The 17,837-nt window shown below is 32.5% G+C and overlaps 2 protein-coding genes across 5 annotated transcripts; both read right to left on the bottom strand.

Annotated features, from left to right (window-relative positions):
- Window positions 1-1,005: 1,005 nt before the first annotated feature.
- On the bottom strand, window positions 1,006-11,997 carry LOC114170578 (lipid transporter). 3 transcript variants are annotated; one of them, XM_028056086.2, is made up of 17 exons: window positions 11,859-11,997; window positions 9,604-9,817; window positions 9,422-9,502; window positions 9,117-9,196; window positions 8,752-8,846; window positions 7,806-7,963; window positions 7,466-7,617; window positions 6,285-6,403; window positions 5,640-5,803; window positions 5,400-5,474; window positions 4,825-4,896; window positions 3,472-3,609; window positions 2,555-2,710; window positions 1,705-1,757; window positions 1,443-1,621; window positions 1,262-1,347; window positions 1,006-1,184 (listed from the first exon to the last, which is right to left on the bottom strand). In XM_028056086.2, the coding sequence occupies exons 3-16, from the start codon at window positions 9,474-9,476 to the stop codon at window positions 1,287-1,289; spliced, it is 1,557 nt and encodes a 518-aa protein (XP_027911887.1). In that variant the 5' UTR covers window positions 9,477-9,502; window positions 9,604-9,817; window positions 11,859-11,997; the 3' UTR covers window positions 1,006-1,184; window positions 1,262-1,286. The 3 variants fall into 3 exon arrangements, 2 of the variants coding, with proteins under 2 accessions (XP_027911887.1, XP_027911888.1); XM_028056087.2 differs by lacking the exons at window positions 9,117-9,196; window positions 9,604-9,817; window positions 11,859-11,997 and having other exon boundaries at window positions 9,422-9,475; XR_014986522.1 differs by lacking the exons at window positions 1,006-1,184; window positions 1,262-1,347; window positions 1,705-1,757 and having other exon boundaries at window positions 1,443-1,581; window positions 1,951-2,710.
- A 183-nt stretch (window positions 11,998-12,180) lies between these two features.
- Window positions 12,181-16,824, bottom strand: LOC114168756 (DNA photolyase). Of its 2 annotated transcripts, none has more exons than XM_028053675.2 (14): window positions 16,475-16,824; window positions 16,271-16,404; window positions 16,024-16,173; window positions 15,789-15,906; window positions 15,336-15,639; window positions 14,646-14,859; window positions 14,405-14,494; window positions 13,972-14,227; window positions 13,684-13,796; window positions 13,140-13,244; window positions 13,004-13,051; window positions 12,808-12,918; window positions 12,613-12,703; window positions 12,181-12,516 (listed from the first exon to the last, which is right to left on the bottom strand). In XM_028053675.2, the coding sequence occupies exons 1-14, from the start codon at window positions 16,704-16,706 to the stop codon at window positions 12,416-12,418; spliced, it is 2,067 nt and encodes a 688-aa protein (XP_027909476.1). In that variant the 5' UTR covers window positions 16,707-16,824; the 3' UTR covers window positions 12,181-12,415. The 2 variants fall into 2 exon arrangements, with proteins under 2 accessions (XP_027909476.1, XP_027909477.1); XM_028053676.2 differs by having other exon boundaries at window positions 16,024-16,183; window positions 16,475-16,685.
- Window positions 16,825-17,837: the final 1,013 nt, after the last annotated feature.

Here is a 17,837-nt window from a genome sequence, read left to right on the forward strand (position 1 = left end):
GCCTCACCCATATCACAGATTCACTGACAGATACATATCTATGCTCCTCATAAGTCTTACCAATTTCTTTTTCTTTTTTTCAATTTTTTCAAATGAAGATATAAGAATTTGTCAATTTGTAATTTTATGCCACTTCATTTTTACTCGTATCCCTGTAATAAAACTTTTCTTTTTAGATCCTACAGATTTTTCTAGCACCTTAACAAGTGTATAATATTTTCCTGTAAAAAATTCTTATGATGTATTTACTTACTTACCATCTAGGCCAAGAAGAACAAAAAAAAGACAACTTAAATGATAAATATAGTTCATCCTTAAAAGAAAATAACACATAAACACTAAATTTATTATGTCAATTAGAATCATCCATCATAGTAAATTGTTTACTATAATTTATCCTATTTTAGTTAAAATTTAAACAATAGAAAAATGTGTTTAGGTAAACAAAAAATTAAAATTAAATAAACAATTAAAACCTTCAAAATTTTGAGATCCTTCCCTCGTTTCCTGGTTGTGGTGTTATAAACAAAGTGTTTGGTCTATAACAGATAATTTGGAAATCCAAAATGCTGGACCAAAGAGCCACTCATCTCTCAGAAATATATGCTTTTGTTACAATACCTTTATCCTCCTTCAATGAGATTATGGATATTTTTAAGCTACAAGATCATAATGAAAAGCAATTATGTCGAATCTCTATTTATACAAAAAGCAACGAGGAAAATCCAATGAACTTTTCAACTTTAAACATTATGACCACTAGCACGAACCGCGCATGCGGAATCTCCTTTATTTCAAAATAAATGTAACTCATATGTAGTATTCCTATCGAAAGATGAAATACGAAACATTCCACGAAATATGTGTAAAAATTTTGTGAATAATAGAAAACACTATCTTTCTATGTTTATACATGTCGCACCCAAATTTGTTATGCATACATTACATTTACACCATACATGTTGCTTAACTCCGACAATAATTTGAATAAATAGACACATCAGAAACCGCAATGAACTGTGTAATTTTGCATTCATTATGTCAATAGTTTATAGAAAAACATGGCTAAAGTAAATACTATACATATACCAAAAATTGAATTGGTGAGGTTATGTCTGCCACTATTCTGCTGCTTGGGATATAGCCTATAGAAAACTAACTGACATTCCATCATCTTCCAGTAACTGCACCAAAATTGTCATTAATCATGTCCGAGAATAGATCTTAAAAAACTAACTGTTTCAAAGAAACAAAAACTCACCTCCAAGACATATTGCAGAAGTTCTTCAGTCCACATGATCATTAAAGCGAATGAGTCTTCTGATGAAAGTTTTTTCCCGGCAATAGCTAAAGGACAAAACAAAAGCATTTTAACTAAAGGAAACAAACATATACAGCACAAGATCTTCGAAGTAAACAGAATAGAGGAAATATGAATATACATCACGTATGATGACACACAGAAGCAAGCCAGCCCAACAGAGACATGAACCATGAATGATGGCCAGAAATTATCTCGGTCCAAAAATACATTCTCAGAAATGAGAGTGATTATGCCGGAAATTAACAGAATAATCCATCCTGAAGGCAAGCATCCATAGAAAGAAAATGAGGAAGATCCCTGGACAAAAAAACAAAAAATCCGAGGTCAGAGGAATTAGCATCAAATTACAGTCAGCCAATCAGAGCTAATAGCCAACATACCTGGAAGTACTTCTTTATGAATATAGCAGAGTATAAAATCCTCAGGGTCATATCTTTAGTCAAGTCAAGTAACCATACAAAAATTTTTCTTTTCAACAAATTATGAAAATTAAATATGGAAATCAAAGTTTTGAACAGACAGCAACCACATAAAATTCTTGGGAGATGAACGCAGGGAACATTGTAAAAATCCAACAGTATCGCTATGCTAGTAATAATTGAACTTGCAACGAAATTAGATTTTACCAGCTTAGAACAGAAGTATCTAGGTTACTGAGTCGGGCAGCGGCCGTTCCATTATAGAACATGGAGTCATAAAAATATGTAACAACGGCTAATATCATCACATACGCAATGCTCCCGATCAACCATAATCAAGAGCTGAAAAGCCAATGCTAATACCAGAATACACAAATTCCTAATCATTGTTTCTCGCAGGCACAAAATCCTGAAGTAATGGTTTATGCTCCTATTTATTTTTTGGAATATGAGAAGGATTCATTATTTACTATTAAGATGCATTTAGAATTCAATTCAGCATGTTGATAAATATCTTAAAAAGATATTTGTGGGAGTAAACTACACAATTAACACAAGAGATGGAACATTACTCTTTCTTGGTTCTGTTTCAATTTATCTTTATCTTTTTGATGATGAATGCCTTTTATTATTTTCACTCGTCAACTCTTTCTCACTTACAACAACATAATTTTCTTTTAGCCTTCATTTGATCAATAGTTTATATGTAATAGCTGTAATGTTTGAGTATCCACATGGCTTTCCATAAGGGAAAAACAAATGTAAATTGTGAAATGACATGAAATAAATAACGGTAAAGTAGAAAGGATACTGAGAGAATTTGCCATTATCAAGCCAACAGCCCCGGCTACCCTTATTAACAGGACATTCAAAACTATATAGATCAACGAGAATATAAGTAGTGAATCATTGGATCGCTTGAGTTGGCTCTCGGTTGCAACTGCATGCATAAAGGCTTCAGAGGTTCCTGAAACATGCAAAGAACATTATAATAACGAGATTAAAGAATTCGATCCACCATTTAACAAGTCATAAACAAGGAAATTAAGTAAATGTAAAATTAATGATATTCAGTCAAAGGCCCCAACGGTTCAGCAAAAACTTATTTTATTAGAAGGTATTAATTTAGGCATTTAAGTTAATCAAATCTACAAGCAGAAATGGCAAATTGAAAATTTGACCTAGAATACATTAATGTCATAAGAAACAATCCTCATTCAAGTTTATGAAATATTAAGTAGGTTTCTCACTTTATCCAGCCATACCCCAATTTAAGTATACCCCCCTTCCCAAAGCTTGAAAATGATCCCATTTTAAGTTATCCTTCTGCTGTTACTTAACCATTTTGAAGGAAAGTGGTTCAGAATTATAGAAAGAAAAGTTTCTATTAACATAAAAGAGTACAAATGTTTCCCAGAACTTCAAGGGGCCTAAACTCCAATTAGTACAAAGGCACACACAGTGAGGTTAGCTTATGAAGTTTATTGCATCTTAACTTCTTTTATATTTTCCTATAGATACTTATGAAGTTTATCTAGACAAAATTTCACAGTTAATAGAGCTTATCTAACACATTTACTAATTCCTTTAGATGTTATTAAATTTAGAAAATGTATGCAAAAAATTTAGATTATATGAAGAATAATAAACATGAGGAGTGTTGTAACCTGCAAACGATCAATGTACTTAGAATAAAAATAAATAGTAACATTAGACAAGGTAGATTACCATTCATGGCCAAAACAATGACATAAAAGCAATAACAGCGGAGGGCAGTTGACGCTTCTCCATCACTCCATTTTTCACCATAAAGCAATCTAATGAGTGAATAAGAATAACTTGGACCAAATGCCATAAAAACAAGGCCTGCAAAAAAATAAAAGCTGAATATTATACCACAAGAGAAACAATAAAATATTCAATTTAAGGTAAAACATGTCCAAAATATTTTTTTCCAGGGGGACACAACAGCATAATCGTTATGGTCACACCTTTTATTGTTCAAAATTACATAAGGGGTTCAGTTTGACTTTAAGGGACAAAAGATCATGTATCTGCGCATAATTGTTGCTTGTTACCAATGACAAGCAACTAAATAACATCCTCGTTACAGGACAATCTAGTATTATTGATTGCATTAAATTATATGTACACAAATGTCAATCATCCAGCAGACCGCAATTTTTTCAGTTTCTCATGAAAAGGCTCTTCCCTATGGAATGCCGTACTAATAACAGAAGTCAAGCTAAAAGGAACTCCTTTAACACAGTGATATCCCTTTTCTAATTTTATTTTTTTCCAAAGGGAAGGGTCAACAACAGCCACAAACAACTCTTTTTCCTATTACACATAAGGTTGGCTACATGAATCAAATGTCGCCATAGTGTTCTAAGGTGATTCATTTACAAAGGCAAATGGCTGAAAATTCTTCTTAATAGTTTGGCAAATAGTTTTACTCAGCCTTATTCTATGGTTCTACATCCAGCATTAGCCATTAGGATTACATTCCATGTGGTCCACTTTCTGTTTTCTCCACACAAGCCAAAACAAGAAATTGTACCAATTTTTTTTACTGCGGGTGTTATTCAACTTTTTCTCTAATGCACACATTCCTAATTCATCTTGTCTAGTATGCCACTCAATGCTCATTCAAGGGAAGGGTAACAGTCTCAAAGTTAGGTTCAAGCTTTTCATTCCTCTTATCAATTCTCACAAAAGAAATTCATAGAATAAAAAGAGAAACATCTAGGTTTAAGTTTTCTTATTCATACAGAACAGAAAATTATTGGTCAATAGTGAACACAGCATTTTACAGCAAATTGAATATTAGGCAATGGCGCAACATACCATCAAATTTGCCTATTAAGTAATATTTGTCTAGATGCAACTTATGTGAACTATACTGAGTAGCCTCAACATCAACATTTCTTACTTTTGCAATCATTGCAGAACCATTGATTATTCATAGTCAAACTAAGATATGGGTAAAGATGCATCTTTCTTCAAACAAGGACCACAAGCAACTCCATTTTACTGAATATGTATTGAGGAAACAATATGAAATTAAATGAAAAGACTTACCAATCAACAAAACTAACTTAAGGGATTCCGTCAAACCATTTCCCAATTTCTTGCTTTTTCCTGGATATTCTCCTGTCAGGATTGACCACCAAAAATAATTAAAATTTATTATTGAATAAGAAAGGAACTCAGTATGATGTGCTTATAACAAAATTAAAGGAGGTCTAGATAAAATATTTGTAACATGACATACATATACTACATAGAAATAGATGTATTTTCGTATGGTGTGATGTAAGTTATATAGTGCTAGCATATGCTGGTTCCCGTCCGACTTTATTGTTTCATCAATAAATTGACTTTGGTTGATCAATTTCTAAAAGCAATATAGTTTTTATGTGTGGATGAATATGACAGGACTGATACTGAAACCTAATAGACAAACACAACTAGCCAGGTAAACGATGAAGATAGAAATGAGGGGCAAATTAAGAATTGCAGCTCGAAAGAAATAAGCAATACAAAGAGACAAACAAAGGAAGAAGCAAAAAATACAGTAGAACCAAATAATAGTTATATGAAAGCTATTTAGATTTTCTGGTTCAAGCATCAAGTAAACAAGAGAGAAATAGAACCTGAAGCAGACCTTGCAAATGTTGCATACGAACTTTCTTCAAAAGGTAAAAAGACAAGTCTCACCACTAAGCTACCTGAAAGATGGTGATTTTTTTCAAAAAAAACAAAGAAGACAAACATGTTCACGTGAGAAACATTTCTCGTGTTTCTCAATAAAATAGGAAACACTCCTGATTCAATTAAATTTATAACATAATAATTAAACTTTCTGAAACAAATTACTCAAACCAAATACCAACCCAATTTGTCCACCACGCCGTATACTGCCTGATTATATGGTGTATCCAACCATACAAGTACTATCTTTTCTCCTTCCTGAAGGATCAATTTTCGAAAGGATTGAAAGGTAAACAGTATACACATCTTGGACAGCTGCTGGTCAAAATCAATCAGTTTCCCTTTTCTGCAAAAATTGTTACTAATAAATCAAACATTGATGATAAATAAGCAGACATCAAACAAAATTAAGTAGATTAATGATTTACAGTTTCCACTTTTCCTTGCAAAGCATGTTTTATATACCATGCATCACATCAGGAGAAAAGTGCAGCATCTTAACATGTAAAACAATCAGATGATAAGGTCTGTTAGGAATAACATTAACTCAGCCGTCACAAAATACATATGAACTTAAACATGGTTCAACCTACAACAAACTAGAGGCACATATAATTATATATGTCCACAGCAGAAACAAAAAATCACCATATCAATAAATATTACATATAGTAGCATCTGGCAAACTTGATCCCTCCTCAATGACCTCAGAAGATCAAGCCTGCCATATCTCCTTTTAAGCGTTGTTCATCAGACCACTGCTTAGAGCATCTTATAGAAGAAAATTTTCCATATAGTTAAAACTATATGGAAATAAATAACTATACCTGAATGGAAAGAGGTATGAAACCTTCAATTTTTGGGAAAGCAAAAGATAGCCCCAATAACCAAGAAATAAGCTGGCTCCATATGCAGACTGTGACAAACCAAAAATGATTGATTTTTCCTGGAAATGGTCATTCAACTCAGAATCAGTTGCATTTACACATAGATATGTCAGAAATATAAAACATTTTTTTGGTACTCTAATAGATAAGATTACTAGAGAATTGACCGATAACAGCATTATCATATCAGTACATCATACTCTATTGTCTAGAATCCAAATTGTGAGTGGATAAAAAATAAAATGCACAATGAAGAAAAAGGTTCTTGAAACTTGTGAGTGAAATAACATGGCGGACATCCTAAAATTGATGAAATGAAATGCTATAAACAAGCAACACTGCAGCATACTATCAATGATACAAGAGTGCAGCACTTGAAAGCTCATTTGCATCGTTTACTTGCCCATTATGATTGGACTAATAAAAGGCAGCTGTTATTCTGGGGTTTCAACATCTGTATCATTAAACTTCTTTACATTTTTTTTTATCAGGACTCCTTTATCACTCAGAACACATATATATATCAGCAAAGATTCAAATGAAACTTCAATAGTCCTAATATTAGCGGCTGTTTGGTTTAAAAAATGGCTCATGTTTCATTTTCTATTGTCTTTTTCATGTATAACTCAAGAAACAGAGAACATACAACATAAAAAACAGAACATTTTTTCAAAACAAAAAGTCCCTTAGAAATCCGAGAAATGAAGAAAACATCAATATCGTAATTGATTTACACTTCTAGTTTAGTAGGTGCCTTCTCTATTTTGTACAGCTTTTTTCTTTCTGTAATTGTTGTTGGCCATAGGATTGCATGTCTGATTCATCTGATGTTTCAACAACCTTAAATTCAAAAATATTAAATTAATTATTTAAATAAGCAAAAAATAATATACCCTTGGTTTTATGGTCTTAATATTCTAAAATTTATGAACAAATGTTAGTAAACCAAAAAGAAAGTCGGCATTAATTTGCTTAAACAATAGCAAGAAACTAGAACAATAGAAGTCCGTTCAAAAATCAATGTCATTAGCATATCTACAAGCTTAACAGAAAAAGCACTGACTGTCTGCTTAACAATAGTAAAAGTAAATATATGCAGCTCAGTATAAGTCCACTCTTACAATTCCAATTTGCTTGCTGATTAGAAAATACATTGTCAAGCATCGTAACAGAGTGGCTATAGTCTCAACCATCAGCCGTAATTCAAGTAAAACCAAGCTTTGTGAGAGAATGTACGCAGGCTCAGCCAAGAGCTCCAAAATACATGCAAAACCTGGCATAACAAGTGAACTTTACTCATAAATTTTCAAAATTTACAAAATCTGATATTTGGAGGGTTATTCAAGGATGTGTGGTTTCATATGTTTTGAAGGGAGATAAGATTGTAGAAAAAACCATTGATAACTCATGAAAGTAAAAAAAACAAAAGTATATAGATGACAAAAAGCTACATCAGATTACCATTGATCAAGATAGCTTGCCCATGTGGACTACTATAACTTATTTGTTGCCACCAGAAGACAAAAAGGCATACTACAATTGTAATAAATATTCCAAGTGGGAAACTCATCCACACTACTTTCATTAGCTTCACAACATCTCCCATTGAATTGCCATCACTATAACATAAAAAGTTACATATTATAAATGGAGCTCACTCAAGTTTTGGAATAATTGAATTAAAAAATAAAATAAATGAAAGACATAAAACCTTAGTTAACATTATTTGAATAATAAGAAACATATTTTTAAATATAATTCCAAAACACATTCTTTCTCTGGCAACTAGAATAGTTTATCCAAAGAATCATTAAAAAATCAGCACTCGCCTATGAAGCAGTAGCTTTAAACCTAACACATACTCGTTTTCTTTTGAAGCATGATGCAAAAGATGATCCATAAACAAATTATACGCACAATCAAGAGGTATGAAAAGAACTAAAAAGCCCTCAGCATCAAGCATGGAAAAAGCCCAACAACTAGGAGGATTCAAGCAAGGAATCAAAATTAAGCCGAATAAACTTGTTGATAAGATCATATGAACTCGGAAAATAAGATGGAAATTAAATAGAAAAAATCATTCAAGAGAAGAACTGTATTATTGAAAGAGAACATAAACTGTGGAGTAGAATTCTCCCCAAAGGTTTCCCTTTCACAAAGGATCTCTCCATTCGCTCACAAACCTCTCAAATACACTGAATGCCCTTTCACAATCAGATTTCACTATTTATGTAACCAATTCTAACGGACAAGACATTCCCTCTAACTAATGAACTAACTAACTAACCAAAACCGTATTTATTAGTTCTTACTGTACATTTAATGCTTGAAAAGATCTGCCGAGCCCAATTTCTTTAAATACACTTCTTCCTACTTAACAGAACAAGAAAGAGCATAAAGGGATCACCATTTCAGGTCCATTCGCAAGCATGCTCGCCGAAAGCCCTCCCGACTAAGAAATAAAATACATGTGACTAGTAGATGAAACTGCACTGCATACAGCTGCATCAAAAAAAGGTGTCAAGATGGTAAACAAAATTTTGACCACAGATCTTATGATGCAGGTCAAAATGACACAAAATACATCAAGAAAAAAATGACACCCAATAAAGAAATTTAGAACTACAGCACGAGGCAAAAGAAGTAAATCAATTCCAAGAAATGAAAAGAGACAGCACAGCTGGAAAACGCATCTCTTGACTGCGAAGTAACTATTATGCACGGGGAAGATGGAGACAGCAATTAAAATTAAAGAGATGGGAAAACAGTTACCGCATAGTCCTCTTGTGTGAGATGCCTTACAATCCATGTATTGAATATAAATGGAATCCCTCTTGACAAGAACTGGGTAGCTGGATTCACGATATCCAAGAAAAGAAAGTAAAATGGAATGGGGAAATATCAATGAGCCAACTCACAATGCAGGGTAAAAAGCTATCTTAGTAATAATCCAAAATAAATACACTCCAATGAACTGCGGAGCATAACTAATTTTTTAATCAAGTCTAATATATGAGAAATGTGAACAAGCCAGACGAGTGTAATGTTGCTACAAGAGGTGAAAAGAATGAACTGACCTAATAGGTATTTAAAGGTCCGTGAGAGATTGGTAGCATCTTTGTTCTTTGACATTGCAAATGCGGAAATGAAAATGATTCCTGGATCAATTACTCGAATACGTCATATGAAAGAATTGGCCACGCACACGATTATGGATACGGATTCTGAGACAGAGAGTGAATGTAACAGAGTGAAATACCTGCTTAGTTTTTTAGGTTTGCCACACGCTGGACGATGAATAAGCGATTCTGTTGAATTCCGGCGAGGGTGAGGAAGAAGTTGTGAGTTGCGCCTTCAACATCAACTCAAGGTTTTAAAAATATTTGAAGCGGCTTCCAACACTACTGCAGGGTGTTTGACGAAAGTACTAAGCCACGATGCTCTTATATTCGGTAGGATTTTTGTGTCTTCTGCTGCGAAATGTTTAAGTTTTAATTTTAATTTATTGTTTTGAAGATAAAATTATTTTATTCAGCTCGCAGTAAAAATATCTATTTTCATTTAATTTTTAGGAACATTAATACTATATGCTGTAGTTTATGTATTGCTTAATGAGATTCGAAAATTCGAGGAATGTATTGTTTGTAGATGTGGTGAAGATATAGAGAAGTTACGTAGAAAATAGAAAAGTAACTTTTCTCTCGTCGGAATGTACTAAATTTTCTATTTTCGTATTTTGAGGAAATAAAAATGTATAAAGATAAGAAAAAAGAAATAAAAGTGAGAGTTAGAGATAAAATATTTCAAAATTAGGTAGTTTAATAGACGTGATAGGAAAATAATAAATAAGTAAAAATAATTATTTTATAAAGTTAATTATTCTACCTTTCTTCCTAAGCTAAATTAACAAAACTAAATGCTTTTCTCTTTTTTCTTTCTCCTCCTCCTCACTAACCAACATGTATGGTGATAAAAACAAGATGAGAGAAAAATCTGGTCTGTCAATCTAAATAAACTAAAATTAATCTATTCCCACTTTTTTTATTATTTTGTATTTATTACTTCATTCCATGTCTCAACATAACGTAAAAAACATCACCTAAGATGGATTAAATATGTTTTTGGTTCCTCAAGTTTTAGCGAAATTTGGAATTAGTCCTTCATCAAAATTTTTGACCAATTTAGTCATTCATCTTTCAAAATGCATGAATTTAGTCCTTTTAACCAAATTTTGTTAAGTTTATCTGACGTTTCAAGCACATTTCATGATAGTATTTAAATTATTTACACTGTTTGATACATTTTTGCTTCAATGTTAACTTAAATACTATCATGAAATATGCTTGAAACGTCAGATAAACTTAACAAAATTTGGTTAAAATGACTAAATTCACACATTTTAAAAAATGAAAGACTAAATTGGTATAAAATTTTGATGAGGGACTAATTCCAAAATTCACTGAAACTTGAGGGACCAAAAACATATTTAACCCAATTTACATAGACATCGCAAATGAATATTACTAAAAGAAATACGTGAATGAAATATTGCGTCAACTAATACAATCCAACGGGCCAAATGAAAAGAGGTTACACAAAGTAAATTTGTTTCCTTTGTACATCTAAACTCTCATGCCACTTCTTTAGATTTAATTATTCAAATGGTACATATTTTTGTTTACATGTGTCAGTTTAGTACTAATTTTCTAAAATATGTAAATTAAATTTTAACTTTTAAAAAAATATCTCAATTAGATTTTTAAAAAAAAAATATTAATATTATTAACGATATTGATATTTAAAATAACTTATAAAATTAAATATTAATATTTATATTAAAATTTAATGGTAAAAATCATGAATAAAATTAATGACGTTAATAATTTTTATTTAAAAATTACCTAACTTAAACATTCTTTAAAAATTTGAAACTTAATTGACACATAATTAGAAGTAAGTATCAAATTGATACATATAAACGAAACTGAATACCATCTAACTAATTAAACCCAATTTTTTATAATCCATCTTGCATTATAAGTTTAACTTTTTATCTTAAAAACAAAATATTACCCCCATTTTTGTATAAAGATAATCTCCACGCATACTTTCAGGCACCCACGCGTATTTTTTATTTCGTAATGCCTATCTTACAAAATGTTATATGAAAGCCATTTCTTCTTAAATTATTTATTCACCAAAAATACTATCTTAACTATTTTAATAAGTATTTATATCTCTTCAGACAACAAGGATCGTAAAAGAACATTTAAAAATCATCAACAAACTAACTTTTAAATTTTGGTAAAATTATAAGTTTCAAAAGGATGTATTTTTCACAATATAGTTTAACAATAAATAGACCAAACACTAAGTGGTTGATTTTATTCGCGTGTTCTGTTCTGTTGCATGCTAAGTGTCGTATTAATCATATATTTGGTCATTGCTCTTTACTCCCAAACAAAAACTTGTGAAAAATAAATGCAACGGAAGCCCTATGAAATAATCAAATACCAGAAGGAACTCTACTGTTGAAGGTGTGGTGGGGGCTCTTCCACCTGCAATGAAGAGAGCCTCAAACGAGAAAGAACAAGATCGGCTAAACAGACTCAAGACTCCTTCGTTTACGAAGGATCGCCCTGCATGGTTAGTTGGATATTCACCCCTATTATCAATCAAATAACAATGATTATACACGAGGAGGAAACGCTAGGGATAAAGAACACCGAAAATGCGAAGAACCCAAAAATGTGAATTCTTGAAAATACTATAATCAAAGTGTTATTACTAAACATGTTTAAAAATGTTTGGTTAACTTTTGTTGCTTTTTGAATGCTTTTTATAATTTTAAATAATTAAAATAATAAATAAAACTAAAATTGAAATTACAGTGAAGTTAGAAAATAACAAAAAGTGCAGGAAGCTATACATAATACATGTCTTGTTTGAACTTTGTGGTGGATACAGTTACCAATCAACTGTCAGCAAGGCAGTACTTAATATGCGCAGGAAAATTACCAGGATGGCATGCTTGTTGAGTGCAGTTGGTAGTTCCTTGATACCAATCAATTTTACACCGGACATTCTACCAAAATTTTACTTTCTACACCAATTATCCACTCACAAATGATAGTATTCACTCGTTCTGGTACCTCATCGTGCGGGCAATGACCTGTGTAAATGTCAAGAAGAAAATGGGTCAATTTGAAAGCAAGCCCGAGTACTTTGTTATATAAAAGTTCAGACAGATATAAAAAACTCTGGCTACCAGCATCTAACTCCTTGATTATAACTCCATCACAGTGTTCTTTAAGCATAGCCACCTTGGAGTTGGAATCAGAAATCGGATCTTTCATTCCCTAACAATAAAGAAATAAATAGCAATTTGAGTATCAGAGTCATTCTCAAAACATATTGATCCATCCTTTCTCGCCCATAAAACTTGATATCCATGTTATAATACCTGTATGATTAGGACCTTTTCCTTGACATCTTCCAGAAGAAAGTTTACAGGAATGGAAAGATTAAAGCTAAAGATGCTTTCCAACACCACAAGCACACCAGGATCATATGACTTTTAATATGTAAAGGAGGTGTCAGAATGTGAAACTTGCTGATGCAATACAAATAATTTAGATTCTAAAAGTTGAGGAGGATACTGCTCTTAGCATTTCATTTATAAGCCGATCATCTGCTCTTTCAACCCTCTACAAAGCAAACATAATCGGCCACCATCAATACAAATGTATAACAAATATATGAGATTTGGAAATTAGCGACAAACATTACACTTACAGTTGGATAACATTTCTTAACTAACTCCTGAGTTCTTAGCCTCAAGTAGTATAGAAGAATGCGAGACCCCAACCAGGAAGCTCCCGAAGTTTGCCTGTCCTGAACCTTTTACAAGTACAAAAAAAAAAGAAAATGAACTTTAAATAGAACAAACTATTATGTTGTACTACTCACAATAAAGGTCAAATTGTGGTTAGAAGAAATCAACGAAACCCAACTTCTAAGATTCATTTACGACTATATTCGCACTTTTAGATGTTTGTCTCTTCATGAAAACTATCCACTCACTGTACGTTTCCAGTGAAGACTAGATATTTTAAGATCTAGGGATCTAACTTCTAACGCAGGGAATAAACAAATCATGATAATTACGTATAACGGAAACATTTGTACGGTTCAAACAAGAAGATGATATCACACATCAACCGCAGCAAAATTTTACGACAACAAGAAGCAAACTGAAGTTTTTCGGGCCTAGCCAATAGAAAAAGTATAATATCTTACAAATGTTGTACGAACTTGAGTTGTTCTCGATTACACTTACTCTAGACAGTGGTATGAATGAATAACTTGGGATGACATTGCCCGCACTGTTGATCAAAACAAGGGATTTGATCAAATCACTCCAAATACCAGCAACGATAGCAGCAAGATAACCTAGAGTAGGGAAAAATACTTGTTAAATTATCAACTCATCAACAGAAGCAAGAATAAACTGGTAGTATATATGTATATATACATATGCATATACACACACTACAGGAACCAAATTACTGCAGATGTGTGCAAAAGGACAGATTTTTTTTGGAACCAAAACATGTTTTAATCATACCGCCAATTGAGTTGCCAACAATGTGAACTGGTTCACCCACAACATCAATAATAAAATCTCTCAATAGTTCAGCCCACAAGAGTTCAGTATATACAACATTTGGCTTTTCTGATTTGCCAAATCCTAAAATAGTAATTGCCCAAACTCGATTGCCAGATTCAGCTAAACCATTTATGTTATCACGATAATGCTCCCAAAAGGCACCAAAACCATGCACAAGAAGAACGGCAGGACCATCTTCACCAGCAACTGTATACTGAGAAAATCCATTTAAACAAGAAATTAGCAGGAAATTTTATAAATATTTTACTTAAGTTGTACTAAGTACTTCAGGTCTTGACTCATTTCAGTGAGAAAAGAAAATTGAGTGGGCTCTTGCAAAGTGGACTTCACGAAAAATCAAACATTGATCATGAACCAATCAATTGAATACCTCGATAAGAAATCCTTTCCATTTCCATATCCTTGTTGAGTATACTCCGTCATTGTTTATCTGATTTCTCAAAGCCATAAGCCAATACCACTATAACACCACAAAATCATATAAAAAAATCATTTGATAAAAGACAAAGGCCATGGCAAGTACCATGATGTTACATATAAGACAAAACAAAATCAATAAAGGTGCAAAATAATTTTGTACTCAAACAAAGCATAATAGTTGTAACTAGAACCTCCATTGAGCACACAGCATCAACTGCTGCTGCAATTGTGGCAGCTGAATAACCAAAGGGTGATAAGAAACCTGCATTTCTTTCTTGCTCATATTTGATAGCTTCATAATGTACTCTTCTTCTAGAAACAATGCCAAGAGATAGGGCAGGACCAAATAGACCAATAAACGATGCTCCATTCCGACTTTCAGAAGCACGCAATTTTTCATGCACCCTGCACAAATTTAAGTACATTTCGTGACATGTCATTTTTACATTATGACTTCAACCACAAAAGTTTATAAACTTAGTGAATGAAATGTCGATTAATTATAGACATCACTGAGAAAGAACACCTTGTGAGCGTTAATGAATTAATCACTTAGGAGGAGAAACTGACCAAAACAGTAGAGTATGAAAATTGCTGCATGCGATGTTAACAATGTTACGCACAAAATTTTTTATCCCTTCTTACGATACAGGGGAAACAGAATGTAATAAAATAATGGAAGAAATGCTTACAAAACACTGAAACAGAAATAGAAAACCAAAACGGGGAAATATTATGGCTCTGTCTATGATCGAGAACATCATTTTCCTTAAAATGAGGAGAATAATGAGAATCCAGCTACCAAAAAATATTTTCAGCCTCCAAATTTCCAAGAAATATACCAAAATACAAAAACTTCAAAAGGTAAGTTGTCTACATACTCTTGCCAGTCATCACGAGCTGTTCCTTCCAAATATCTTAGATATGCAGCTAGTGCATTCAGTACATTGTTTGTCCCACCTCCAACGGCATTTCCTTCTTTTGTCACAAAAACAGATCCACTACGCTCTCTTGATAGTGTTTGCTCAGAGCTAGAACTTCTTTCAATTCTATCGCCAGACTCCAATGCTTTTCTGCGTAAAACGGTTTCAGCTGAGGCCTCCTTGATTAACCTCCAATTTTCTCCTGATTTACGTTGGTTGCTGGTCATAAATCCCTTTATATCATCATACGACGGGAGAACACCTAATTCAATGAACAATTATTGCATAACCTTTGGCAACATTAAATGAATTTAATTAAAAAAAGTAACATATGCAGTGAAAAATATAACAATAAATAAATAATAATAAACAAAACATCCTGAAAAGAAATCTATCCACCACGGAACTCACCCCAGTCCAGTTCTATCTCTACACCAGGTAACGTTGACTCTGACAGCTGAAGCGGTGTAGTCACCGGAAGTCGAAGTTTCTTAAACTCATCATACGACGCTGGAAGCTTTTTCAGATCCTATGTAACAGTAACATACCATGAGTTCAACTTTTACATTATCAACTCAACCAAGTCAAATTTTCATACGTTACGCAACAAACACAGTTAATTAGTCTCTAACAATCTGCCACCTACCTTCACTTCATAAAACGGAGTTTGCCATAACTCAATCCTAGGACTCCCTTGCGGAACATTGACGGACTCCAAACGCTGTTTGAGCACATCTATGACGAGGCGTAGCTCATACTCCACCTCTTGTTCCGCGAACACACAAGCGGCATTGACCTGTTCCGTCCTGAGCGATGAATTCACTTAAGAAAAGGAACAGCACGAAAATGCATTATAGATTAAGCGAGCAAACGGTAACTAACGGAGTAACAACCTGCGTAGCAAGCTGCTGTATGACGCTGTCCGCATTGCCGAATCTGATCATCAAATCGGAACCGCGATCCTTCAGCGACTTCCTCAAATCTTGCAGAGCAAGCAGAAGCAGTTCCAGCGTCTCATCGGAGAAACCTACAATCGATTAAACTGAGATACTCAGTTCACTAACAGAAATTGCAGCGCATTAAATTTCGTTACTCACGCGAAAGAATGCGGTGATCGAAAACGTATATAGGAAGAAGCGAGGGAAAGGTGGAGGCAGCGAGAAGCGCGGGGTGGTCATCGGTTCGGAGATCGTGTTTGAACCACAGAATCGCCGTTCCGGTTGCTTTCATAGAACAGTAGCGACGAGTTGGAGAGAGAGAACGAACGTTTGGGAAGGAAGAGAGTGATGAAAAATGGGAAGAAAAGTGAGGGAAAGTGAGAAGAGCCATAACTTGAGGCAAATTGAAACAACAGTCACAGCACTTGATTAAGTAATATTATAACTAAATTAAACTTGAAAAGAAAATGTGTTCGTGTTGGGTTTGTTTGTAGATTGAAGGTTCTTCATTTTTCTATGGTGAACATAACAAATTATAATTGTGGTGTAGAAATAGGATTGAAATTTTGTTGACCATAATAAATCCAAAACCCAAAGTTGCTCTGCTACCACTTATTTGTTCAACCATTTGTTGCTTTTGTTTTCTGCACATGCTATTTATTTTTGTAAATAATATTTATTCAAATGATTAAATATGTTTTTTTTTCTTCGAGTTTCTATTAATTTTGAAATTAGTTCATTGAAATTTTATACTAATTTAATTTTTTAAATTTAGAAATGCGTGAATTTAGTTTTTCTTACCAAATTTTGTTAAATTTATTTAATATTTTAAATACGTTTTATGATAATATTTGAATTAACATCGAAGCGAAAATATGTCAAATTATGTAAACAATTCAAATACTATTATAAAATGTGTTTGAAAAGTCAAATAAACTTAACGTAATTTTATTAAAAAAACTAAATTCACATATTTTGTTGAAAGATGGAGGACTAAATATGTCTGAAGAAAGACTAAGTCCAAATTCCACTGAAACTTTAAAGAACAAAAACATATTTAACCCTTATTCAAAATAATTAAATTTAAAAAAAACATTAAATTTAGTCAAAATAATTAAATTTAAAAAAAACATTAAATTTAGTTAAATTTACATGTCAATATTCGGAAATACACTCATATGAAGGAGTGAGTATTTATAAATATTTTTGCTGATGTTGAAATCGTATTATCATTCTCAAAAGTTTTACATAAACTCATAACATCGAGATAAAATCATCATCTAAACATCAATTACTTGAATATTTAGTAAAAGATTGTTTAAAGATATAGAAAATAATTAAATGATTCAATAAGAACACTATGTTATATCTTAAAATAATTATGAATTTTCTAAGTATAATAAGTATTTAGCCATTAATCTTTAATAAAGTTGAACTAAATATATCTTACAGTAGAAGAGTCAGATAAATCTTTCTTGAATCATCTTTGATATTTATAATTATTTTCTTCTATATCTTCATA

The sequence above is a fragment of the Vigna unguiculata genome, chromosome 11, assembly GCF_037176805.1.
Source record: "Vigna unguiculata cultivar grain cowpea cultivar isolate G323 ecotype 2 chromosome 11, ASM3717680v1, whole genome shotgun sequence".
Taxonomy (NCBI): Eukaryota; Viridiplantae; Streptophyta; class Magnoliopsida; order Fabales; family Fabaceae; genus Vigna; species Vigna unguiculata.

Coding starts and splice junctions, on each gene's coding strand:
- LOC114170578 (XM_028056086.2), bottom strand. CDS start 9,476: ATGTCAAAGAACAAAGATGCTACCAATCTCTCACGGACCTTTAAATAC. Junction 9,197..9,421: donor GACCTTTAAATACCTATTAG/GTCAGTTCATTC, acceptor TCGTGAATCCAG/CTACCCAGTTCTTGTCAAGA. Junction 1,348..1,442: donor TGTGTGTCATCATACGTGAT/GTATATTCATAT, acceptor TTTGTCCTTTAG/CTATTGCCGGGAAAAAACTT.
- LOC114168756 (XM_028053675.2), bottom strand. CDS start 16,706: ATGGCTCTTCTCACTTTCCCTCACTTTTCTTCCCATTTTTCATCACTC. Junction 15,907..16,023: donor CTCCGTTTTATGAAGTGAAG/GTAGGTGGCAGA, acceptor ACTGTTACATAG/GATCTGAAAAAGCTTCCAGC. Junction 12,919..13,003: donor TAAATGAAATGCTAAGAGCA/GTATCCTCCTCA, acceptor ACATATTAAAAG/TCATATGATCCTGGTGTGCT.